Source organism: Lacerta agilis, chromosome 12 (genome assembly GCF_009819535.1).
Source record: "Lacerta agilis isolate rLacAgi1 chromosome 12, rLacAgi1.pri, whole genome shotgun sequence".
In the NCBI taxonomy this organism is placed as follows: Eukaryota; Metazoa; Chordata; class Lepidosauria; order Squamata; family Lacertidae; genus Lacerta; species Lacerta agilis.
In genome coordinates, this window is record NC_046323.1 from 13,339,819 (window position 1) to 13,366,727 (window position 26,909).

Genomic DNA, 26,909 nt, shown 5'->3' on the forward strand with positions numbered 1-26,909 from the left:
AATTATAAATATTCTAGTATGGGCTTCATCTCTGACCACAGGTGTACTAAGGTGGAGACAGGGGGAATGAAACCAGTGCCATATTAGGCAAGTCTGCCACAGGGCTGCCTACCAAATCAACAGAGTGCCAGCTTAGCTTTCATTAATATTCAGGAGGCTCAGCTCACCAAATAATTTCTAAGCCATGTCTGAATTCTTGGGGCTTAGACAAATATGATGGGGATACACTTCAAAAATTGAGGAAAATATCCTTAACTGGAGTCAAATAGTTACAGACTGAAAGATTCAGTAAATTGAAGTTGGCATTATGTTTTATACTCTCTAACCCAAAGGTGACTAGAATAACTTGTGTGTTTAAGGTTTCAATGGGTGACCTACTTTTCCCTCTTTTAATGGAGTGAAAAGGAATAGCTCCAGTAGGTTTACAATCTTGCTCTTGTAATATTATGCAAAGCTGCTGTCTAGCCATGGTTTCTTCTCAATAAATGCATCTGAGGAAGGCAAAATTGAGCAGTAACACCTTAGATTCAATCTTCAGCATGATAAGCAGTTACTGCAGAAGATAGCCCTGACCTGGATGGGACACACATACCAAGAATTGGAAGAGAAATGTCTCAAATGGAACTTCTGACACAGCATTCAGATATAAGGCACATCTAGTTAAAGCATATGCAAAACCTTCTAGGGATCTCCCTTTTTTCCAAGCCACTGGAATTAGGATGTATCTGAATCTCATCTGAAAACTGATGAGGCTGCTTCCCTGTGGAATGGTCTCAAATTTCCATGCTCACTTTTCATAAGTCAGTTATTAGCATTTGCATGTATATATAATACCGTCAATTTGGATGGCTTTTTCAGTAGGAGCTGCCAATAATTGGATAATTCTTCAAAGGCTGAATGCATCAGCCTGGAGAAAACAATAGCTAATGTCTTATACATGCTAATTGGACCTGTAGATAATGTTCAGGTAGCTATTTCTTAACTCTGAGACTATTAAATTCTTCAATCCCAGGAAAGGGAAGAGAAGCCCCAAGGAATGAGAGAAGCACAAAGCTGTGGTTTTTAAAAAAATAACTTAAGTAGATCAGCAACAACAAGAAAAATTGCCTGCAAGAAGCAGCCTCATCATTTGCTCTACATTTATAGTATATCCTCCCTGCCTCAAAAGCACGAGCCCGACTTTTTTCTGGAAGCCAGCTTAAGTTTTCCTGTTTAGTTGGGTTTCTGGTCACTGGTCTGTGGTAGTACAGAGATGGCAGAATAAGAGAGGTATGGGTATTCTATTATGTGAGATTTTAATATTATTGAGATGTAACTGTTTTTGTTACTGTTGAGTTATCCAAATTATTTTGGGCTGCTTTAACCCAAATTAACAACAAATTGCTTTGGCTTAGCAGTACAGTTACAGCTGGGGAAGGCTGGGGAGATGGACCTATAACAAGAGCAATTTAGCAGGAGAAGCTGAGAAAGTTGATGTGCCTCCTAGGCAAGTTTGAAAAGACAAGAGTTAATGACAAATAATGTGGCCTCAAATGCAGAACTCAATGAATGTGTATTGGCACTAGAAATACCCCTTTATTTTGACATTGTAAGTAGACATTAAACACCAAGAGAAGAAATGGTCTTGTTGTATATATTGGCATGTATCCATACAGCGGAGCCATCACTTACACTATTAAAAACTGAACGTTGGTAGCAAAAATGCATTATGAATTGTTTTAAGGGACTGGATGCTTTAAGGGTATGTAACAAAACTCAGTAGGAAAAAAAGGATAGTAGTGACAATTTCCATCTTTCTCTCACCTGCAATATTCTTACAATATTCTTAGTTCTTACCTGCTGCTTGAGTGCCTCCAGAGATTCAAATTCCAGCCTTGCCAGTTTTATCTGGATGTCTCGTGGTTTATCAGCAATTGCGTATGCCATAAGAAATTTCAAAGCTAGTGCTAAATGCTGGTTGGGGGACGGGGAGAGAAGAGATAAAGAGAATACCATTCAGTTATGAGTGCTTAGTATCCTGCATGTATTTGTGTGCAGAAATTGTCATCAATGAATAAAAATGCACAAGGGATAAGTATAACATGAACATTATCATCAACACAAGTGAATAGCAATTTTTCTGCATTATTCTAGGGCAGGCACCCCCAAACTCGGCCCTCCAGCTGTTTTGGGACTACAATTCGCATCATCCCTGACCACTGGTCCTGTTAGCTAGGGATGATGGGAGTTGTAGTCCCAAAAGAGCTGGAGGGCCAAGTTTGGGGGTGCCTGTTCTAGGGAGTAAGTGATAGTAAGTGGAGAAAAATCTACATGTACATTGACAGGATAAGACTATACAATCTACCACGTCAACTTTCACAGATATTAACAAGGAGAAAGTAAATCCTTAAATGTCACTTGGTCCGTTAGGTGTCCTCCATCCATCCATGAAGCTGTATTTTAGGTTGTGGGCCTCAAACCAGAGATTAGGCAAATGGACAAAGAACAGAGAGATATGCTGCAAGTGTATTTTACAAGATTGGCAAGTGATGTATGTAAACAAAGACTAGAAATTGTACAGTGGAACCTTGATTCTTGAACACCATGGTACTTGAACATTTCGGCTCCCGAACGTCGAAACCCCGGAAGTGTTCTGGTTTTCAAATGTTTTTCGGAACCCGAACATCCGATGCAGCTGTCGGCTATTGTTTCTGGGGCACCTGCTCCAATCGGAAGCTGTGCCTTGGTTTTCGAACGTTTCAGAAGTAGGAATGGACTTCCAGAACGGATTATGTTCGAGAACCAAGGTACCACTGTATTCCTATTTGCATTTTACGAGAAACCAGAAGACTGTGGCTAAAGGTTTGACTGACTTGTTCAAATCACAAAGTGAAATTCACACACAAACTGCTTTGGGGACTTTGTCGTTCCTTTAGAGGTCCCGAGGGAAAAGTAGAAACTAGGGCTAGCAGCAGTGTGTGAGAGGCACCTCAGTTGGGATCATGGCTGGGAAGGGAAAGGTTAAACCTTCTCTCCTCCTTTTGTGCTGCAGTTCTGAGAAAAAACCTCCCCTCTCTGGCACCTGCTATTAAGTAAAATAAAATGAAAATCCCGATGTGCTCTATGTGGCGCCATTCCTAATTTGATCCTTAATTTCTAGTTTGTAAATGGACCATGAGATGGTTGGGCAGTGTGACTAGCATGAGTTTGGCCAAACTGCAGGAGGCAGTGTAAGATAGGCGTGCCTGGCGTGCTCTGGTCCATGGGGTCACGAAGAGTCGGACATGACTGAACGACTGAACAACAACAACAAAATATACAATATATAAATGAGTGCCGTATTAATTCTGCATATAGGTTCTATAAATCGTAACAGGGATTATGTCGAGCCAAGCAAGGTATGCCAGGCCCCATCCCTATATTGTTTTAGGTGACTGGTAAAAACGTGGCTGTTTTAAAAGGTTGTTTTAGCTGATTGTTTTGTTTTTGCTGGTTTATCTTTCATTTCTTAGGGCTCACCCGCACTTTTGCTTGTCCCTAGAAAGCACAGGTCCAAGATGTTTTCTGCTTGTCCCATGTTTTTGAGGCACAGGTCCAAGAGGGGGTTTTGTTTTTTGTTTCTGTATGTCCCACCACTCCCCCCCCCGGAAAACCCACTGTTTACCACTGAATCAGAACAAACATTAGTCCGCTGATTGACGTTTGTTCTGATGCAGTGGGTTTTCCTGGAGGGAAACAGCGGGACAAGCGAAAGTGTTAGACGAGCCTTTAGTTTGGATGGCTGCTTAGGATTCTGTTATGGAGGCTTGACTTCGATGTTAATACTAGCAATGTTAATGGGGTGTGTTATAGTTCATTGTTGTTTTGATGCTTTGGATTGTAAGCAACATTGAATTTGCTTTGGTACAAGTTTTCAAAATAAAATCATAAATACGTTAGATTGTTACTAATTCAGCAACCACCAATGATTTAATAACAGAGTTTCAATGAAATTTCCTTCCTGAACACACTCCTTCCTAACCTCTCTGATAATTGGATTGATTTTATTTTATCTATGCAATAGTGGCTGGCTGTCACTGTAGAAATCAAATTAGCTGTTCAATATTCCAAGAATTCATATCTAATTTTTTAGCAGAGACAAAGTTGAGGGACACGCTGATGTAGAAACACAGCTGCTCCTGTTGCTCATGGCGGTAATTTTTTGCAGAACAGGCCAGCTCCACTGGCTCTCTGAGCAATTGGCAGAAGTCCACGAAGAGTTTGATAGTGCTGCAATTATCAAGGGTGAAAGAGACACTGACATTTTGCTTCTTACCCATTTGGCAGATGGCAAAATAGGAGGATATTTTAGTGTTGACACCAGGGAGCCATGTTAATTCTATCCTGTTTTCCTTATACCAAGACATACACCCTGTAATCATCGTGTAGAACATGTGCTTGAAAAGCAGAATGACTTTTAAGTCTCGCAATTTAGAATAGCACTGCTCTGCAAGGGCTTAGAATGAGAAACAACACGGATATACGCTATTAAAGCTCAAGATCACTTTCATGTCGCCAGCTAAGGGACTAACCAAACCACAGAAAATGTTCTTGTAATTTACAGCAGGCTATCGACTACAGTCTTATTCAATTTCGACACATCTTAGCATCTGGACCAATTTCTATTTTACCAGTAATTCTAATTATCAGCCATGCCCAGGATACCAGACTGATAAGAGGAGTGGGTGTTGCTTAAAACTTTCATAACTTTATCATGGATGATTACCTTATTTACTAAAACAATTTTGGTGTTATATTTTATCTCTTCAAGCGTGGAGAACAAAATAGTATCTATAGCATGGATCCAACATGCCCTTTTGGCACTCTATGTGTGGGAGATCGGTTTTCATTATTTTCACCATTGGTTGCAGCCCCCAAAGTATTCCAAAGTATACCCAACCTTCAGGGGGTCATTAGAGGCTTGGCCAGGAAAAAGCCTCCAAGCTCAACAGAACTTTAAACATGGTCCCTTGGATTCAAAGTTCCAGCTGACATAGAAACTAATCCAGTATGCTGATGTGCAAAGATATTCAAGGCTTTGAGCATCCTGTGATTGTGCACAATTGTAGCAAAAGCATGGTACTATTTTTGAAACAATGCAGTATCCTGAAAATCTATTCTCCAAAAAACAGAGCTAGTTTCTAGCCCTTAAAGGTAACGGGACCCTTGACCAGTCCCACCACGGACGACTCTGGGGTTGCGGCGCTCATCTCGCTTTAATGGCTGAGGGAGCTGATGTTTGTCTGCAGACAGCTTCCAGGTCATGTGGTCAGTATGATTAAGCCGTTTACCTTCCTGCCGAAGCGGTACCTATTTATCTACTTGCACCTTGATGTGCTTTCAAACTGCTAGGTTGGCAGGAGCAGGGAGTAAGCAACAGGAGCTCACCCTGTCGTGGGGATTCGAACCGCCGACCTTCTGATCGGCAAGCCCTAGGCTCTGTGGTTTAGACCACAGCGCCACCCGCATCCCTTACAACTGTTAAAATACCTGGCGAACTCTTGATAAGCAGCTACATGAATTGTTATCTGGCAAGCATTAGAAATGAAAATACAACGAACGAACAAACCCCTAATCAGCCATAATAAATTACACGACAGCTCATTTATTGATCCTTGATCAATAGACCTTAAGGCTGTCTTTTCTCGTATTTCTGTCAATATTCAGGTGCTTTAAAATGCCGTCTTTTATTTGTAAGTCTATAAGATAACATTTCTTAACTTCAAATTTACCAACCCAGCAGTCTAGAATGCAGTTGCATAATGCACCCAATAGTATATTTCCATCTTGCAATCCTTAAATGTTTTGGCAGAATCCTTATCTCAATTTATGGATGATGTTTAATAGGAACTAGGATATGGGTTGCCAAAAGTCAAATTAGCTAATGCAGTATCTAATGAAGAGTAAAGCTTTGATCATGCTCTGAAATAAATTCTACATGAAAAGCGGATAGAGAAAAATGAACAAGCAATTCAACTCGTGACACTGTGATAAATGCCATGCTTTATGAAGTACCTCTTAACTGATTGCCAGTATCATACACTGGTGTTATATCTAACTGATGTACCTTACTGGAAAGATGTCTGGAATCTTTAAAAAGTGACATTTATGTTCAGCATATGAAATATCTGGAATTCCAAAATTGTACACGTGGAGACTAATTTTTTTGTGCACAAGCCCTTTAAAAAAAAATCTCTTCTTGGTTTATATCAGGTGTGGGCAACCTTTTGCCCTCAAGGCCCATCTACAGTAGAGGGCATGCACTCAGGGACTGCATCCCAGTAAGCTTAACCCAGGCTTCCTCAACCTCGGCCGTCCAGATGTTTTTGGCCTACAACTCCCATGATCCCTAGCTAGCAGGACCAGTGGTCAGGGATGATGGGGATTGCAGTCTCAAAACATTTGGAGGTTGAGGAAGCCTGGCTTAACCAGAGCCAGCACTCGGAGATCAGCAGACCCCTCTCCACTCAAGTAGGGAGAGAAATGTCTTTGAAAGACAGGGATATTTCTCTTCTCCTCACCATCATAATAGAAGTCTTAACTTTAAATGGCCAGTATAATTTACTGCCCTGGCTTCCTCCCTCCAGAAAACTTTTTTTCTTTCATTTAATTCACAAATGGTGAGCACGCAAAAGATGCAGGAGCAGTGCAGTTGTATTGAAAGGGAGAAGATCCTTGCAGCAAACACAGGCAAAGGTGTTTCCTCCTAGCAGACGGAAGTTTAGCAACGCAGGTTGGATGGCTGTAAAGCTAACCACTGAAGTTTGCAGAAAGACAAGGAATGCATGGGAGTTTTGGGGCGCAAGTCACAGCGCCACATCCTGGCTCTGCTGCCTCCTTCATTGGTGGGTTTTAGGAGGGAGTCTGAGTAGACTAATACCAGTTCTCACATAATTAAGGAGTTGGTTTAGTATCTATAAATGTTTCCAAACAGTAATGGGAAGAGGGGTGAGGATTTACATTAAGAAAATGGCTTGGAATACCCTCTCCTGTGCTATGGTCTGGAATGGTATCACCCTTCACCCCTGTATCCTTTATTTTCATTCTTTTAAGAAAGAATGAAGAAACCAGAGGGCCACTCACAGATCTCCAATGTCTGACTCAGTTTGGGGTTGATAAAGACAGGTGTTCATACGGAACAGCTGAACTGTGTGTGCCAAAAAGACTTTACTCTCACACGTGTTACATTTTCTCCCTTCAGAGGTGAGGAAAACAGCTTGGGATGAGAGCAATTTTGACAGGGGGGGAAACTGCCAGCGAGGAAATGTTAAACACTCCTTCCCCCATACTGTTGCAGCTATTAAATATGTGCCCTTCACACACAAGGCTGCATTTTAGTACTAGGAATGTTAACCTGACTACCATGTTAGTTATTCTGCTAAAAAGTACCAGTATAGCATACCTACTGATCAGAGAGCGCAAATAATTATATTTGGGGAAGGGACAGGGGCTGCCTACTGTTTCTACAACTTGCAAATAGGCAAGTCTTCTCATAAGGTGTGACAAGTTAATGTAAATGACTGCTGGACCCTCTTGAGATTTTTTTAGTATCAGCAATGTTAAATAATTCCATTCATGTTCTTTGCTCAAGACCTCCAAAGTCATTTTCATAGACAGCCTGCTGGGATTAAGAAGAAAACAACACTTCCCATGGCCCAATTACTAAGAAAATAAGCATTCTTTGTTTCTATAAAGAATCGGCAATTTTGAAGTAGGGATGGCAGTTCCTGAAAATCTTGGATGAGGACTTCTTCAGCTCAGATATTTTCTAATTTCCATCTAATTCCTATATCATTTCCATATAACCTAGCATATGTAAATTTTATGCAATTCTGTGTGTTCTTTGTAGCGGTGCATAATTGGCTGCCCTAGAACGGGCTACTGCATCAGAAATTGTGAAAGTAAGACTTTTAGGTATGTGAAAATGCTTTAAACCAGGCATAGGAAATTGGATCCAGTCAGCAAGCCAGATCCTTATCTCCACCAGCCCTCACAGGCCAACTTTGACAGGTGCACAGGACCACCCGCCTGCGAAAGTTCAAAGGAGGCTGCTGGTTACAGCACTTCAAGCACTAATCAGTGGATTACCACTAGGAATGCACCTTCCAAGAAGCTTCCTGAAAGGTAAAGGTAAAAAGTAAAGAACTCCTGGAAAGTTAAGTCCAGTCAAAGGCGACTATGGGGCAGCAGCACTCATCTCGCTTCAGGCCGAGGGAGCCGTCATTTGTCCACAGACAGCTTTCGGGGTCATGTGGCTAGCATGACTAAACCGCTTCTGGCGCAACGCGACACTGTGACGGAAGCCAGAGCGCACAGAAACACCGCAGTGGTTCCTATTTATCTACTTGCACTAGTGTGCTTTCAAATTGCTAGGTTGGCAGTAGCTGCGACAGAGCAATGGGAGCTCACCAGAGAACCCCTTGACATCTCTGCAGAGGGGGAAATGCTCCTAAAAACATCACATCTTCCCCATGAAGGGTAAGTAGTTTGTGTTCAAAGTGCTGCCTCTAGTATTCTGCGAAAAGGGGAAAGAAGATCTATTTAAAAAACGATCCTAGCTGACCGTCAGTACTTGCAGATAGCCCTGCACTGTGCTTTGGAACAATGCCAATCAGCTGACAGTTGGGGCTTCAAAGCACCTTGCAAAGGGCTTTGCAGGCACTGATCAGCTGATCGACAGAGCTTGCAACACCCCTTTTGGCCAAGACACAACATGGCACCAGGCATAAGGCAGGTGGGCATGCCATGGGCAAAATCGTCCTGGTGGCCACTCAAATGGGGAGGTCTGGTGGCTCTGATGACCCCTGTTTTAAACTTTGGAAGCAGTATCAAAAGGATAGAAGAATATAGCTAAGAGCACAGAAAAGTGGGTTTGTTACAGGGAGTGGGGCTGGGTAAAAAAGGGAAAGGGTATGAGTGGGAAGTAGGGAGCGGACAACCAAAAGTACCACTGCACAGGGATAGAGAAATGAAGGCCCAGAAAAAAACCGGAAAAATTCGGAAAAAACAAACAAGATACATTTCTTCCTTTAGGAGGTACTGTTGTCACCAGAAAAGAAAAAGGTTTCAGTTTTGTTTTAGCATGTGTGTGGTATGCATTGGTTCTGTTCCTCTTCACTAGGCCTCAAAGCACTGGAAGAAAATATAGAGCAACAAAAAGGGCCTGAAAGTATATACTTAATTTAAAAAAGTAAGAGTTTTCATTTATCTGATTCCAGAAAACTGAATCATTTAGCTACAATAGTTTATAACCTTTGTGTAAATAATAATTTAATTACTACTAATCTGGTCCTTTACTTCCCCTCCACCCACTACCATAGATTAATGTCTTCTTGCAAACTAACTAACCATTAAATTATTCTTCTTTCTTCCTACTCCCCTCAGAAAAATGGTGAGACCAACATCTAGCATATGGATGCATTTTCACATTACAAGTTCCTCTGAGAAGAAAAAATGTGTTTTGCAAATATTGTCAGATGAAATATGCATTTCCAAATGCTACCAGGATGACAAAACACATTCTTGTATGTAACAAGTGTCCTGTAGATATTAAAAAATTCTTCATGGATCTAAGTGAAGAGGACCACAATGATGAAAATGCACATGCGGTAGTTTTTTTTCAACGTTCTCGTTCAAGAAGTCCTCTTTCTACTCCATCTGTAATATCAGCAACACAAAGTGTTGTCCCATCAGCAGCATCTTCAAGTGAACAGACACTGAAGACAGCTGCATCCAAAAATTATTCAATTAATTCATTTGTAGACAAGATGACACCCGAAGATCAGGAAAAAATTGATCAAGAGCAATATATTCTTCTGGAACACCATTTTCAATAACTGAAAATACATACTGGCAGGAAGCTTTAAAATTACTAAGACCATCATACCATTTGCCCAGCAAACATTCTTTGAGCAAGCCTCTTTTGGAGTCGGAATATGAACTTGTAATAGAATCTGTGCAAGGAAAAATTAATGAAGCACTGTGTCTTGCACTACTTACAGATGGATGGACAAATGTGAGAGGAGAAGGAATTATAAATTTTGTTATAACAACACCCCAATCAGTTTCTGGATTTTTAAAAATTGTTTTGTGGAGTTTTTTTTTGTTCCACATAAACTAGTAAACAGTTCAGGAGATTGTTGCTCCATTTGTTACAAATACAAATAAATATTATTTTAAAAGTAAATTCTGTTTGTAATAATTGTTTGCATACACTATATTTTTAATATGCTAGCTGTGATAATTTTATGCCCATTAAAATTGTCCATAGTTATATTTTATGTTTCTAAAGTAACAGAATGACTTTCAATCTGGAAACGAAAAAAGAAGTGCTAATGTAGCATTATTTTCAATTTTTCTGAAAATTTCCGTTCTTTTCCGAAAACCCCCGGAAAAAACCCAGGTTTTTTTTTCCGAGCTTCAAAATTTCCGGAAATTTACATCTCTACACAGGGAACATGTGATGATGAGCAAGGAAGAAATCAGCAGGTCAGAGCAGAAGGCAGAGTTGGGACATCACTGGCTAAGGACCGCCTAGATCCTGGAATATTCCAAATATCTTTAGGCTGCAACATTGTGCCCATACCTCAACATAGAAAACGGGGCATAAAGTGGGTCTTTGTTTTCTACTTAAAAGTCCTGTTTGCATCTTGCTGCAACAGTTAATAGCTACAAGAGAAATGTGTTAGAAATTAAAACAATTACTGTGTTACTCAAAACTGCTTTAACCTTGCCCACACTATTTTATAGTGAGTCTTTCAAACACTGTAAATATTTTATTGTCCTTACTTGAATGAAAGCAGGAACCTCATAAATTATTTCAGTACGCATAATACTACCCTACGATGAATAATTCTGGCAATTGCTAAAGTTAATCTCAAATCACTCAGCCAGCTTTTTGACAACAGAATAGTTCTCCATCCAGCTGAAGAATTTTCCTTCCCCAATCACTTATATGTGATTCATAAATTCCTGGAAAAATGTATTATTTCTTTTACTTCCTAGAAAAACACATCCTCGGGTGCAGTGGAGAACATTCTCTACCACAACATCTAGATTCAATTGCAACAGGTTACACTTAAAGATGGAAGGGTGGTTTATTCATTTATTGCAACAGTTTGTTACACTACTGTGTTCACATAAATCAACTATTTGGTTTCTGACACAAGTATAATTGCTCAAAAATAGGCTAATGCTGCAAATCCTATTCTTAGCATATTGTACAAAGCAATGCAATCCTACTGAACCCAGTAGGGCTAGACATACATAGAATGGCTCTAAGTGGGACGAAATACACATGAGCTGCCAATACAGTGGTACCCCGCAAGACGAATGCCTCGCACAACGAAAAACTCGCAAGACGAAAGGGTTTTGCGATTTTTTGGTTGACCCGCAAGACGAATTTCTCTATGGTCGTGCTTCGCAATACGAGGCATTCGTCTTGCGCGGTACCACTGTAAGAAGAACCCTCCCGCTTGCGCTGGCCCTCCCTGCTTGCCGCTCACTAACGATCGCCCTCCCCACGCTCCCCGATCGAATTCCCTACACGCGGCTTCCTCCTGCTCACCCTCCGCGCGCTGCCCCATCGCAGTCCCGACACCTGGCTTCCTCCTGCTCGCCTTCCCCGCGCTCCCCATCGCCCTCCCCACGCCTGGATCCTCCCGTTCGCCCTCCGCGCGCTGCCCCATCGCAGTCCCGACACCTGGCTTCCTCCTGCTCGCCTTCCCCGCGCTCCCCATCGCCCTCCCCACGCCTGGATCCTCCCGTTTGCCCTCCGCGCGCTGCCCCATCGCAGTCCCGACACCTGGCTTCCTCCTGCTCGCCTTCCCCGCGCTCCCCATCGCCCTCCCCACGCCTGGATCCTCCCGTTCGCCCTCCGCGCGCTGCCCCATCGCACACCTGACACCCGGCTTCCTCCTGCTCGCCTTCCCCGCGCTCCCCATTGCCCTCCCCACACCCGGCTTCCTCCCGCCACCGCCGCTCACTACAGTACTGTAAGTAACCGCTCTCCCCGCTCGCTTTCCCGACACCCGGCCCCGACTGGTTTTTTCCCATAGGAACGCATTAATTAAGTTTCAATGCATTCCTATGGGAAACCGTGCTTCGCAAGACGAAATTTCCGCAAGACGAAAAGACTTGTGGAACGAATTAATTTCGTCTTGCGAGGCACCACTGTACACTCCTTTTTGAAACCCTGAAAGCCTGATAGTGTAAAGCCTTAGTATCGTATTATACATATTGTTTATTCATAGGTTGTTGTTATTTAGTTATTAACTATGCAATACTATGTTTGCTTACTCAAAAGTAAGTCCCAATGTGTTATGAAGTTTATGTAAATGCATATAACTCAGGGTTCAAAGGATAAATGGACATAAATCTGATATCAGGAATCACAAGACAGAGAAACCAGTAGGAGAACACTTCAGTCTCCCAGAGATCTACATTGGCTCCCAGTACGTTTCCGAGCACAATTCAAAGTGTTGGTGCTCACCTTTAAAGCCCTAAACAGCCTTGGTCCTATATACCTGAAGGAGCATCTCCATCCCCATCGTTCAGCTCGGACACTGACATCCAGCGCCGAGGGCCTTCTGTCGGTTCCCTCACTGTGAGAAGCAAAGCTACAGGGAACCAGACAGAGAGCCTTCTCGGTAGTGGCACCCGTCCTGTGGAACGCCCTCCCATCAGAGGTCAAAGAGATAAGCAACTACTTGACATTTAGAAAATACCTGAAGGCAGCCCTATTTAGGGAAGTTTTAAATCTGTGACATTTTAATGTATTTTAATATTTGTTGGAAGCCACGCAGTGGCTTGGGGGACCTAGCCAGATGGGCAGGGTACAAATATAATAATAATAATAATAATAATAATAATAATAATAATAATAATAATAATAATAATAATAATAATAAAAAATGCTATTAATACTTGTGACACAGGACTACAAAAATAATTTGCTTGTTAAAATAAGGTACTTTGCTTTTTGGGCACATTCTCTGTTCAAAATGTGAAGAAAAGCTCACCACAATGAAGTCTAATCAGGCATACATTTAACTGAAGCAAGTTGGTATACTGTCTAGTATGGATAACTAAAGTGAGCTTTGTTTGAGTCACCATAAAAGGACAATGAAAAAGTGATTGGAATAATCCCTATATCTAATCCTACAATTTAAGAAAATGCAAGGTTGTTTTTTCTTTAAGACAAAAAAATTCTAAAATGTCCAGAAAGACTTTGTTTTGTTGCTCCAGGAGATATAAATGTCAAATCTGGAGAAATAGTACTGCTGCTGTTTTGTTGTCACAAAATGACAGCTGACTGAGAATGATGCTGCTTGTGGAGGAATAAACAATATGTGAGAAGCCACTGATGCTGACACACATTATTCTATGTATAACGTTTAGCAAAAATTATTTTATACTGTATGTTCGCTGCCAGGCACATACATTCATTCGTAAGGCAGCCAATTTTACGTGTCACAATACACAGAGAGACAGGACATTCCAGAAAACCACAGACAATGTAAATTATTGGAAATGGATAGAGAAAATGAGGAAATTTGTTTCTTTCTAAAGGGAGTGTGTTTCAGGTATGCGGAAACAAAGCACACTGTGGTGGACTTCCTAGATTACTCCATTAGATTCAGTATGTTACAGAAGAGGGAACAACAAATTAAAATTGCAGGGCCAGTATTCCTCATCAGGCCTTGGAGATGTTTTACAGCATCTTCTCCCATTTCAGCCTTTAAAAAAAAAAAAACCAACTTTGGACTCATCCACACTTCTGCTTGTTCTGTGCCTAGAAAGAACAGGTCCAAGAGCATTTCTGCTTGTCTCATGGTTTCTGAGCAAGAGTTCAAGGGTTTTTAGCTTGTCCCACCACTTTCCGTGGGAAAACTTGCTGTTTTCCACTGAAATGGAACATCAATCTGCAGAAAAACTGACTGATGTTTATTTTCTTGGGGGAAAGCAGCGGGACAAGCAGGACAGGCCCCTTTGTTTTTAAATAACAAATATACCAACTACAATACACTAGGATTTCTACCTTTCGTCTCCTTCAGGATCCCTTGTCCCACAACTATAAGGAAGTGCTTCTTTCTCTATATTTCTTTTGATTATAGGAATTTGCAATATGCATTGTAATCAAATCAATGCTAATGTTCCTTATTCTTCAGTGAAGCAGAGCTTCTGTTATGTGAAAGTCTCAGTTAACATGTCCAAGCTTGGGCTGCTCCTTTCCCCATCCCTCTCAGACCCACTTTGCCCAGTCACTGCACTCCTTGGCTATAAGTAGTCACTATCCTCCTCTCCAGCCTCTTACCGAATACACCGAAGTTAATCCTCACCCTAGGGCAGAATTAGGAAGCATTTGAGCACAGTGGAGCCAGTTATTATTATTATTATTTATTTAATTTATATACCACCCTATACCCAGAGGTCTCAGGGCAGTTCGCAGAAAAGATCACAACATATAAAATCAGAATAAAAACAACAACCCAATAACACCCCCCCCCCAAAAGAGCCACATTTTAAAAGGGTATAGGATGTCAATCAGATCAATCAAAGGCCTGGTTAAAAAGGAATGTTTTTGCCTGGTGCCTAATGTATAATGAAGGTGCCAGGCAAGCTTCCCTGGGGAGAGCATTCCACAAATGGGGAGCCACTGCAGAGAAGGCCCGTTCTCGTGTTGCCACCCTCCGGATCTCTCGAGGAGGAGGCACACGAAGGAGGGCCTCAGAAGATGATCTCAGGGTCTGGGTAGGTTCATATAGAAAAAAGGCGGTCTTTGAGGTATTGAAGTCCTGAGCAATACTCAGCTAAGGGATATTAGCCGTCAATATGAATAATCAATTAACAACACATAATTGTTCTTTGTCATAGCTACACCATACATTTAAAGCACTCTTATGCCTCTTTAACTGTCAAGCTTCCGCAATAATCCTGCATACTGACCTTGTAGACTTACAACCTGACCTTGCAGACTTACAAATCCAAACACCCTTAATAATTCCTACAGTTCTCCATGACTGTGAAAGTGGTATAAGAATACTTTAAATGTATGGTGTGGATGTGACCCTTGTATGGAAACGTTCACATAAAAAAAATATTTAGATTAGAACACTGTATTAACTGGAGAGCCAAATCTAAGAGCAGGGCAAAGGTGTATTCCCTTAGCAACTTTACCCACTTAAGCAATTGCTGATAATTTTTTTGCAAGGAGTTTGCTTGTTTTCAATGCAAACTGATGCAAAAAATGTTGCAAGCTGAACTTAAGATGGGGAAAATGAGAAACTAAGAGAAACAGAGATTGACATATTCCCCCATCCCTAATTGGATCCCACAAGCAAATTGATACAGTAGAAAGAAAGAAAAACAGAGGAAGGGTTAACTTCTCCAAACCATTAAAAAACAATCTGTCATCACATCTTGTCAGCTATGGAAGAAAAGGGCAGAACCAAAAGACTGCATCTAAATGTCAAAGTGCATTTGGTATTCAGCAGAAGCGGGCTACGTAAGATGTAGATATTTCAAAAAGGAAACATCATAGTACAAAATGAAAATGCATGCAGGAACAAAATACAGAATACTGAAAGACAGCTGTCATACTAAAGATTTATATTCATTGTTGCCTGATAAAAACTTTCACTTTTTGTGCTAAAGGCTGTAAGATGTCCCCTTCCTACTCTGATCCCTTTAAAAACCTTTTTCATCACGCCCTGGACAAAGCTTTTTACAAGTAATTAAATAAACTTGAATGTTTTTGAAAACAGATGCAAGACAAGTAAAATTTTACCACAAAGACAAATTCACTCCTTTCACAACAATTGCCCTATGTACTATCTCTGATTGCACAAGCAAGGGACTCGTCTTCATTGTTGTTGTTGTTGTTCAGTCGTTCAGTCGTGTCCGACTCTTCGTGACCCCATGGACCAGAGCACGCCAGGCACGCCTATCCTTCACTGCCTCCCGCAGTTTGGCCAAACTCATGTTAGTAGCTTCGAGAATACTGTCCAACCATCTCATCCTCTGTCGTCCCCTTCTCCTTGTGCCCTCCATCTTTCCCAACATCAGGGTCTTTTCCAGGGAGTCTTCTCTTCTCATGAGGTGGCCAAAGTACTGGAGCCTCAACTTCAGGATCTGTCCTTCTAGTGAGCACTCAGGGCCGATTTCCTTGAGAATGGATAGGTTTGATCTTCTTGCAGTCCATGGGATTCTCAAGAGTCTCCTCCAGCACCATAATTCAAAAGCATCAATTCTTCGGCGATCAGCCTTCTTGATGGTCCAGCTCTCACTTCCGTACATTACTACTGGAAAAACCATAGCTTTAACTATACGGACCTTTGTCGGCAAGGTGATGTCTTTGCTTTTTAAGATGCTGTCTAGGTTTGTCATTGCTTTTCTCCCAAGAAGCAGGCGTCTTCTAATTTCGTGACTGCTGTCACCATCTGCAGTGATCATGGAACCCAAGAAAGTGAAATCTCTCACTGCCTCCATTTCTTCCCCTTCTATTTGCCAGGAGGTGATGGGACCAGTGGCCATGATCTTAGTTTTTTTGATGTTGAGCTTCAGACCATATTTTGCGCTCTCTTCTTTCACCCTCATTAAAAGGTTCTTTAATTCTTCCTCACTTTCTGCCATCAAGGTAGTATCATCAGCATATCTGAGGTTGTTGATATTTTTTCCGGCAATCTTAATTCTGGCTCGGGATTCATCCAGTCCAGCCTTTCGCATGATGAATTCTGCATATAAGTTAAATAAGCAGGGAGACAATATACAGCCTTGTCGTACTCCTTTCTCAATTTTGAACCAATCAGTTGTTCCATATCCAGTTCTAACTGTAGCTTCTTGTCCCACATAGAGATTTCTCAGGAGACAAATGAGGTGATCCGGCACTCCCATTTCTTGAAGAACTTGCCATAGTTTGCTGTGGTCGACACAGTCAAATGCTTTTGCATAGTCAATGAAGCAGAAGTAGATGTTTTTCTGGAACTCTCTAGCTTTCTCCATAATCCAGCGCATGTTTGCAATTTGGTCTCTGGTTCCTCTGCCCCTTCGAAATCCAGCTTGCACTTCTGGGAGTTCTCGGTCCACGTACTGCTTAAGCCTGCCTTGTAGAATTTTAAGCATAACCTTGCTAGCGTGTGAAATGAGTGCAATTGTGCGGTAGTTAGAGCATTCTTTGGCACTGCCCTTCTTTGGGATTGGGATGTAAACTGATCTTCTCCAATCCTCTGGCCACTGCTGAGTTTTCCAAACTTGTTGGCATATTGAGTGTAGCACCTTAACAGCATCATCTTTTAGGATTTTAAATAGTTCAGCTGGAATATCATCACTTCCACTGGCCTTGTTGTTAGCAAGGCTTTCTAAGGCCCATTTGACTTCACTCTCCAGGATGTCTGGCTCAAGGTCAGCAACCACACTACCTGGGGTGTATGAGACCTCTATATCTTTCTGGTATAGTTCCTCTGTGTATTCTTGCCACCTCTTCTTGATGTCTTCTGCTTCTGTTAGGTCCTTTCCACTTTTGTCCTTAATTGTGGTAATCTTTGTACGAAATGTTCCTTTCATATCTCCAATTTTCTTGAACAGATCTCTGGTTTTCCCCATTCTGTTATTTTCCTCTATTTCTTTGCATTGTTCGTTTAGAAAGGCCCTCTTGTCTCTCCTTGCTATTCTTTGGAAATCTGCATTCAATTTCCTGTATCTTTCACTATCTCCCTCGCATTTTGCTTGCCTTCTCTCCCCCGCTATTTTTAAGGCCTCATTGGACAGCCACTTTGCTTTCTTGCATTTCTTTTTCATTGGGATGGTCTTCATTACATCAATCTTATTTTAAGGAGGGAACAAACACCTAAAATTCTCAGAATCAAAAGGAGCTGTAGTGCTCAGCATCTTATAGTATCGAAAAAACCCCACACATGATCAAGCGTGTATATACACACAGCTGTGGAAATACATATTCAGAGATTCACATTTCCTAAATGTGAGCAAGTTTCCTCTTCATAATGTTTCCAAATATTCGTGGGAAGAAAGGGCTCTTGCTTGTAGGGTTATGTTGTGTTCCCATCTCAATATAAAACACCTGTCATGTTAATCTTTTTCTTCAAGAAACAAAGCAACTGCTGCAAAGCAAAAGTGCAAACTGATCTAGTTTATAGCGTTCTCAATTGTTTCCTAACATACTTTTGCAGACACATGCACTGTGTGCCCTCTCAACTACAATACCTAAGTGGGGGTGCCCTAAGGGACATAAGCCAGCAATGCCAAGGGATCCTTTGCCAGCTTAAATAACTGCATGGGGCTGTAAACTGAGTGAGACACAGGGGGTAACAAGTAGGCCTTTCTTAGCTGCCAAAAAGCAACCAGAGGATCTGACCCTGTGTGACCCATGGTATCAGTGGAAGGGCTTTGCACAGAAAGCTGGAGCCAGGGACCCTCCAAGGTTATGTCTGTATTGTTGAGACATAAATTGCCTCCCCGTAGCTTAAATATATATCATCAGGGGTTACAGAATGCTTCCTACATAGAATCGGTGCATCTTTATAACTGCTGCCAGCTTCTCTCTCGCTCAAGACTGCAATTAGCATATGGACTGTAAAATTTATCTCTCCTATATAGACTCCATTTTCATAATTATCTTCCATCCCATAACGTGGCAGCAGATTTTCATTTGTAACAGCCCTGGCTTCAGACAGATAAACAAAGTTAATACAATTCAATCATGTCCATATCCACTTTAGAAATATGTTCAGTGATATCACCATGCCAGTTCCAGTATCAACACTACGCAATTAAAAACTGTAGCTACAATCACGCTGATTCACAATTTTTTTAAAAAATGCTTAGACTGTATTAACTTAGAGAAAAGTTTATACATGTTTTTAGAAATAAATTCTACATTACACAGGTAGAAGGATTGTAAGAATATAGTATATTCATTTCTGATACTCCAGAAGAGTAACGCAACTATCTAATATAAAGTTATTTCTATGGACTAGTCATAAAGCAATTGTGTTAGGCTGCATGTCAAGCTAATTCAAATTATGCTGCAATATTAATCGCAACCCCAACTGCCTCACCAGTGAAAATCCTTAGATAATGAACTGACAACAAGAGATTACATTTAGGAAGTATAATCTTAGGTCTGCATTCCTTCCTATTTTGTAATCATACGCATGATCCATATGAATCTGCTTTGCAAATCATATCTAGGATACAAATCCTTAGGCGATTACTGCAATCTACACCAAGAATAAGGGCTGTTCTGGTGTAATAGCCAACCCTTGGTTTAGTGCTTGGGCTCAGATTCTGCTTCCTCCCCGTTTCACTCATACGCTCTAATCTACTCCCAATCTACTCCCTATTTGGACCAACTATGGTTTGCAAGTAAATCTGAATTGGCATGTTTGTCATTTAAACTAGAATTTGAAACCCACTTCAACAATGACTTTCATCCCTAGTTTGGAGGGCAAGCTGAAACCATAGCTTTCTGATTTGGATGCAACAGCAAACTATGGCTTGTCCATACAAGGAAGTGAGGGAGGGAATTATAGTTCATGAAAGAAGAAAGGAGCTGAAGGGTGGGGGGAGTGAATAAGGCTCCAGGACAGGATCAACTGGGCATAAAAATCATAAAACTCAAGAGCATCGCTTTTACATATCTTTTGGATTATAGATGCATCTGGCAAGATATTGGGATAGAAGGTTAACAAACAGAAAATAGAGGTTTTAATAATTAATATAGATGTGCAAGACAAAATTTATATAATGCAACCACATAGGTTGAATATTATAAAGTAAAATATTTAAGAGTGAGATTAATAGAAGATGTAAAGTTTAAGAAACTGATTCAGCACATAAAGTCTGACTTTAAAAGATTGGGGGGGGGGTTGAATTTATCCTGGATAGCCTGGGTAAACTCAGTTAGGGTGGTTATTCTGCCAAGATCCCTGTTTCTGTTTATTGCACTACCTCTGTCAGAAGATTCAAAGAACTAAGAAGTTGGCAGAAAATGCTGACCAGCTTTATATGGCACGATACCCATATAAAAATTGATGTTAATACCATGCAAGCCCCAGAACAGAAGGGAAGTTTGGCAACCTCTATTCTAAGTATATACTATGAGACAGCACAGTTAAGTTGGCTGAGGAATTGGTTATCCCAGGATGAAGATTTATACTGTCTAGAACAATTTTTTTACAGAAACACTCTTAGAAACTTTCATGTGCGCAGCATGTTTGTTGGAAATACTGGGTCAAGCATGTGCATTAAGACAGAAGTAAATTTGGAAGAAAATGGCAGTAAACAAAACAAAACAAACTTGGTCAAAAAAGTGTGTGCTACTTATGGATTTGAGGGGAGAAATATAGTAAAATATAGTTAGTAGAATAAGATGGGGAAAGGAACTGTGTTGCTAAGTTCTCAGAACAACCGAATAGGATCTAGAGTGAAGGTGAAAGGATGAAGGGAATGCCCCACTGAAGATTCAATTCAGCTTCTGCAATATTACTGATGTTAACTAGATAGCTAGCTATTGTTCCTCTGCAGTTGCATCTTTGATTAATTATTCCTAAATTCATAGGTAAAAACTGGTTACTGATACAAGTAAAATTGCATGCTCACAAGAAACACGTTATATGCTTCTAAAATCTGCATTACACATACCCACACACAGCACGTGATCCAGAGCCCTACAAATATGCACTTGAGGTTTTGCTCAAGTATGAACCCATCTCCAACTTGGAAGAAAACAGGGCATCTCCTGCATATGCAGAGTCTGCATGCACACGTACAGGTATATTCAACCCACATGCACACAAAAGCCATTGGTCTGTGATAGTTCTGTGCATTGTCATTATACATACATATTGCATACACACACTGTACTGTTTTGCCAAAGTATAACCATAAAATATACCAAGAACTGTCTAAGGGAAGCTGTGTTAAGTAACACATATCAAACAGCAGGCTCTCATCTGATGCATTTGTTGCTTGTATTCCAGAGCAAGATGCTGTTACTTTTCCATGTGGTAATCCACCAGACAAGAAACACATCAGGCAAGGACAAGGCAATCAGTGTCTTAGTTTACAATGTGTGAATCCCCGAAGCGAGAAAACCAATCATTAGATAAAAATAGATGCAACACTGAGCCAGGAAGCTTCAAGCCGACTTTGGCCTGAATGAGCACAGATGAAAAGGCAGTGGCACAAAGGGTCTATTACAAAAAGCACAGAGTCAAAAATGTCCAATGTGAAGTGAGTTCAACATGTTCTCTCCTGTAAAGCAACAATCATATTAAAATGAGAAACCTTTGTTTGCAAGAAAATTCTTCTGAATGTGAAAAGTTGATCTGTACGAGGTCAATAAAGGGCACACGGTATTTTAAAAATGTGTGTCGTGTCCATTAAGTATATACTATAAACAGATACAATTATTAACCCAAATAGAGCCTAGGACATGACAATTCAAATATCTAAATGTGGACTATTTGCACCAATCTTAGAGTCAGCCTTTCATAATGTTGTTAATGATGGAAACGCTTCAGCAGAGTTTGTAGTTCTAACATGTGTAGAAGTACAAGTCAAATGCAACGCATCTGAACGCAAGGAATTGGGAAAGGCAGCCGCATAATAACGACAGTTATTGCAGCCCATCAAACAACGTAAATGCATCGATTCTGTCTGTGCTAAAACACTCAGGAGGAGACTAATTCTTACACTGGCAATTGCCAAATAAATGTCAGCAAGAGTGACGAACTTGAACAAACCGATTTTGTATTGTACCCAGAAGGATATGCTGCAGCAGGCAGCAAAACTCAGCCAAAATACTAGACAAGAAGTCAAAGGGAGGATAAGATGTGTGGGGACCAGATCTTGGCATTCGAATCCTGCAGCTGTCAAACACATTTCATAAAAGGTTTCTTGTCTGCAGAACTTGCAAGATACTTAAAAAGAGGACAAATGGAAGGAAAAACAAACTGTAGCAGAATAAACTGGCGTAACAAGGGCAAATATACCACTATTACAGGACTGCTACATTCTAAGTATCATCCGCCCTACCCAAAAATGTTCATATGCAATCTGATAATTCATTGTTGCAAAAGCGAGATCCATCAATAAGATGTTGAATGCAAGATCATTGGGACAAGAGATAAGTCACTATGTTGAAGCTTAATATACTCAGAAGATCCTGCCTTTATTTTTCAAAAGACTTCTTCTAAACCTGATTTTGAACACAGCGTGACAATTGCCTATACAGAGGTACGGTATATCCAAGTCAGGCCTGGTGCAGGCTGAAGCCAGTGAGGAACAGGAAAAAGAAACCAATGGTGTACAGATTAGGGCTGGGTTTTTCAACGGTGTGGTGTATATACCAATATACAGTGGACCCTCTGGATACAAATTTAATTGTTCTGAGGGTCCGTGTGCACCCCGAAAAATATGTATCCAGAGGTGCTGCTTCTGCGCATGTGCGCAGCACATTTTGCACATGCGTGAGCAGCGAAACCTGGAAAAATGCTTCCGGATTTGCTGCTTTCGCAACCCAGTTTACGTTACTCGAGAGTAACATAACACAAGGGCCTACTGTATTGTGATGTCTGAATTAAGGATGGAGCTATGTAGAGGCACTGGCTGGCATCAGGGTTTTTCCCGCATCGGGAGTTTTGCCGGCGCCTGCTCTGGTGATTCATTTCCCCTGCAGGAGGCAGGGGAGAGCTGAGCCGGCAGAGTTAACAGGGGCTGCAGGAATCGAGAAAAGCACTGGCTGGCTGCATGGTTTTTCAAACATTGTGATTTTTGCATACCACGCACACACAATTTGCAATATATTGCCAGGTCCAAAATTATGAAACCAATATCACAATACGGACTTCAAACTGGTATCAAACGATTTATCAATATATCACTGGGAGTGGCTGCAGAGACCATATAACACCAGTCCTGATAAATCTACATTGACTCCCAGTACATTTCTGAGCACAATTCAAAGTGTCAGTGCTGACCTTTAAAGCCCTAAACGGCCTCGGTTCTGTATACCTGAAGGAGCATTTCCACCTCCACCGATGGTCTTCTAGCTGTTCCAGGGAACCAGGCAGAGGACCTTCTCGGTAGTGGTGCCCACCCTGTGGAATGCCCTCCCATCAGATGTCAAGGAAATAAACAACTATCTGACTTTTAGAAGACATCTGAAGGCAGCCCTGTTTAGGGAAGTTTTAAATGTTTGATGTTTTATCACTTTATTTATTTATTTATTTATTTATTCATTCATTCATTCATTCATTCATTCATTCTTCTGTTGTGAGCCGCACAGAGTTGCTGGGGAAATCCAGCCAGATGGGTGGGGTATAAATAATAAATTGTTGTTGTTGTTGTTGTTGTTGTTGTTGTTGCTGCTGCTGCTGTTGCTATTGTTATTATATCAATATATGACCCAGCCCTAGTACAGATGCAGAACAAAGGCTTAGATGAAAAATGAATTACATGTAACCGGGGGGGGCAGCTCAGAAGAACAACTTTGTGTAAGGTGGAAAACAGGAATAAGCACTGATACTGAAGGGATAGAGCAGCTGTGAACAGTCCGTTATACTTACCATGAAAGGTATTTCTGGAGACCCCATAAAAGCTGCTGCCAGATTGGGATTTAGGCTTGGCACCACCTGCCAGCCAAAAGGCAACATTGCAAGCTTTGTAAAAAAATAAAGAATTCAAATAGGAAGCTGTTGTTTAAGTGGCTGGAAGGACGTGCTGCAGCACCTTCCTTCCACAGGCAGCCTCAGCTGAGGCAAAAGTGTCAATTTTGTAATGCTTAAGGAACGTGGAAGGTGTCGACCATGTGGGTGCTCTGAAAATCTCTTGCAGAGGGGCATTTAGGGAGAAGGATGCGGGGGTTGCCCTAGTTGAGTGAGCCGTGATTCTGGTAGGTGGAGGAAGGTTGAGAGAGACGTAAGCCAACGAGATGCATCCTCTCAGCCATCAGACTCTCTTTCCCATCAAGGGAGGATGAAAGCAGATGAAGACGACAAGGCATCTCCCTTCTGGAGAGATTCCCAAATAGAATGTACTGTGTCTGCATCTGAAAATGGCAGTACATTATGAATTGGTTGAAAAACTTGAGGTCTAATACCATTCCAAGGGATCCATCTTTCTGGGCTCCATCTTTCTACAGATCCCAGACCCACGTTTTCCTTGAAGAACATGCTTCACTGCTGCTATATCCAGTACTGAAGTTAACAGACTTATGTTCACTGATTTCAGTGGGTATACTCAAGAGTATGATTAATGTCAGCTATCACCTATAGCATGATTAAGAGTAGCTCCTAACCTCAGCTGCTGCCTGTTGTGACATAACAAAGCATGCCAGCTGCAAGTGGGGGGCAGGAAGATCTTTGTGACAACCTAGAGTTAGTGCAGCAACTGTGTCCAGATTAGTCCAATGCTGTCACATGATGGCAGTGAGGTCAGCTCAGCACCTCTCTGCTCCCAGTCTGGTCCCAGAATGATACTGCCAGTGGCAATTTTGCCTGCCCACTCTCTCAGCAGGTAGAACGGGGGCTCTGCAGCACCAAAATGACTCTGGCATCACGCCAAAGGCAGAGGCCAGTGTCGCTAGATGTATAGGCACTTCTGCCTATCTAACATCCCCACATCCCAGAGTTAAGGGGGTTTGGATTGCTCTGTAACAGGTAGGTTCCTTCTTTTGTTTTCTAGATTTCTCCTTTTGACCCTATGAAACATGGTCCAGCAGACTATACAAAGAATATAATTTTTAAAATATATTCCTGAAACTTCTTAATATACTTATAGACATTTGTTCCAGGATTGGGATTATAACTTTCTAATAAATCTAAGATAAAATTAGTAATTTACACATCGCTTGGGAAGACAAGCGAACTAATGCCAGTGTACTGGAAGAAGCAAGATCATCAGTGTCAAAGCAATGATTCTTCATTGGTCATGGTGTTCGGATGCCTAATTATCATCTTCCAAAGCAACTACTATATTCCAAACTTAAAATTGGAAAGTGTAATGCTTATAGTCAACAGAAGGTTTAAAGACTCTCTCAAGGCAAATCTTTAAAAAGTAGTATAAACACTGACAATTGGGAAACACTGTTCTGCAAGCGCTTCAATTGGAGAACAGCCTTTTCCAAAGCTGCCGTGGGCTTTGAAGAAGCTCAAACTCAGGATGAAAGGGAGAAGCATGCTAAGAGGAAGGCATGTTTGACAAACCCTCACCATGATCAACTCCCGTCCAGAAACCTATGTCCCCACTGTGGAAGGAGATGTGGGTCCAGAATTGGCCTCCACAGTCACTTATGGACTCACTTTTAAAACCGTGTGTATGGAAGACAATCTTACTCGCCTACGAGTGATCGCCAAAGAAGAAGATGATGATGATGATCAAGTACTGAAGTTAACAGACTTAGGTTCACTGGTTTCAGTGGACATACTCAGAGTAGGATTTATGCCAGCTATCACCTATAGCATGATTAAGAGTAGCACCTAACCTCAGCTGCTGCCTGTTGTGACATAAAAAAGCATGCCAGCTACAAGTGGAGGACAGGAAGATCTCTGTGACAACCTAGAGTTAGAGCAGCAACGGTGTCCAGATTGGTCCAATGCTGTCACATGATGGCAGTGGGGTCAGCTCAGCTTCTCTCTGCCCCCAGAATGATACTGCCAGTGGCAATTTTGCCTGTCTACTCTCTCAGCAGGCAGGGGCGTAGCAAGGAGGGGTGCAGGGGGCAGACCGTCCCACGTTCCATAATGGAGGGGGTCTCAAATTAGCAAGGAACAATTACTGCCTTACTAGGGCGGTTCATAAAAAACTTTTTTTAAAAAAAATGTGTGCTCCAAAGGTCTTATCTTACTGTATAGGGATTATATAGCTATATCTGAAATTTCATGCATATTGGTTAATATCTTGACCCTCCTCCACCAAAATAGCGGTTTACTTGGCTGTTTTCCTATGTCGTGAAGGCTGAACTTTTAGTTCAGTGGAGCACTTACTGTTCCCAACCCTAACCCTGTGGAAAGCCATTTAATTAGACTTTAATTTGATTCTGAGATGTTTTTAGGAGGTAATTTAATTATTGTTTGATTTTATACCAATGTTATCTATCTGATATTAGCCACCCTGAGCCCAACTAAGGCCGGGGAGGGCGGGATGTAAATAAAAGTTTATTATTATTATTATTACTACTTGTTATTATTCCTTTGTAAGAAAATATGAAATAACGTAAAACCATTTTTGCAGGGGGGGAAATCAATGGGGGGGGGGGTTGACAAGAAATTTTCCGCACCGGGTACCACCTGACCTTCCTACGCCTCTGTCAGCAGGTAAAATGGGGGCTCTGCAGCACCAGAATGACTCTGGCATCTCAGAGCAAAGTTGGTTTGGATTGCTCTGTAACAGGGAGATTCCTCCTTTTGTTTTCTAGATTTCTCCCTACGAAGCATGGTCCAGCAGACTATGCAAAGATATAAAAAGAATATAATTTTTAAAATATATCCCTGAAATTTCTTAATATACTTATAGACATTTGTTCCGATTGAGATTATAACTTTCTAATAAACCTAAACTAAAATTAGTAATTTACATCTAATGATTAGATGCTAAAGCTGCAATCCTAAACATACTTATTAGGGAGTAAACTCCATTTAAAAACAGCAGGAGCTACTTGCAGTAAACATGCACAGAACTGCACTGGTACAGCTTGCGAGAAGTTTTTCATTTATTTTCACCCGGCATTTCTTCTTTATTATTCCTGTTGATATTTGGAATGTCAAAATGAAATTTCACTAGACCCATGAGAAGACAGAGTTTAATTAAATTAACTAACAGCCTGTGTACTCATGTGCCCTCTAGTGGGCGAGTTCCCTTATTTAATAAATGAG

The 26,909-nt window shown here is 41.3% G+C and overlaps 1 protein-coding gene across 4 annotated transcripts in view; it reads right to left on the minus strand.

Moving 5' to 3' along the window:
- Window positions 1–26,909, minus strand: part of ANO10 (anoctamin 10) — an 88,913-nt gene that overhangs the window by 26,855 nt on the left and 35,149 nt on the right. For all 4 annotated transcript variants that reach the window (XM_033165156.1, XM_033165157.1, XM_033165159.1 and 1 more), the window contains exon 12: window positions 1,837–1,953. In XM_033165156.1, the coding sequence (XP_033021047.1) occupies window positions 1,837–1,953 (117 nt within the window). The remainder of the gene's footprint in view (window positions 1–1,836; window positions 1,954–26,909) is intronic.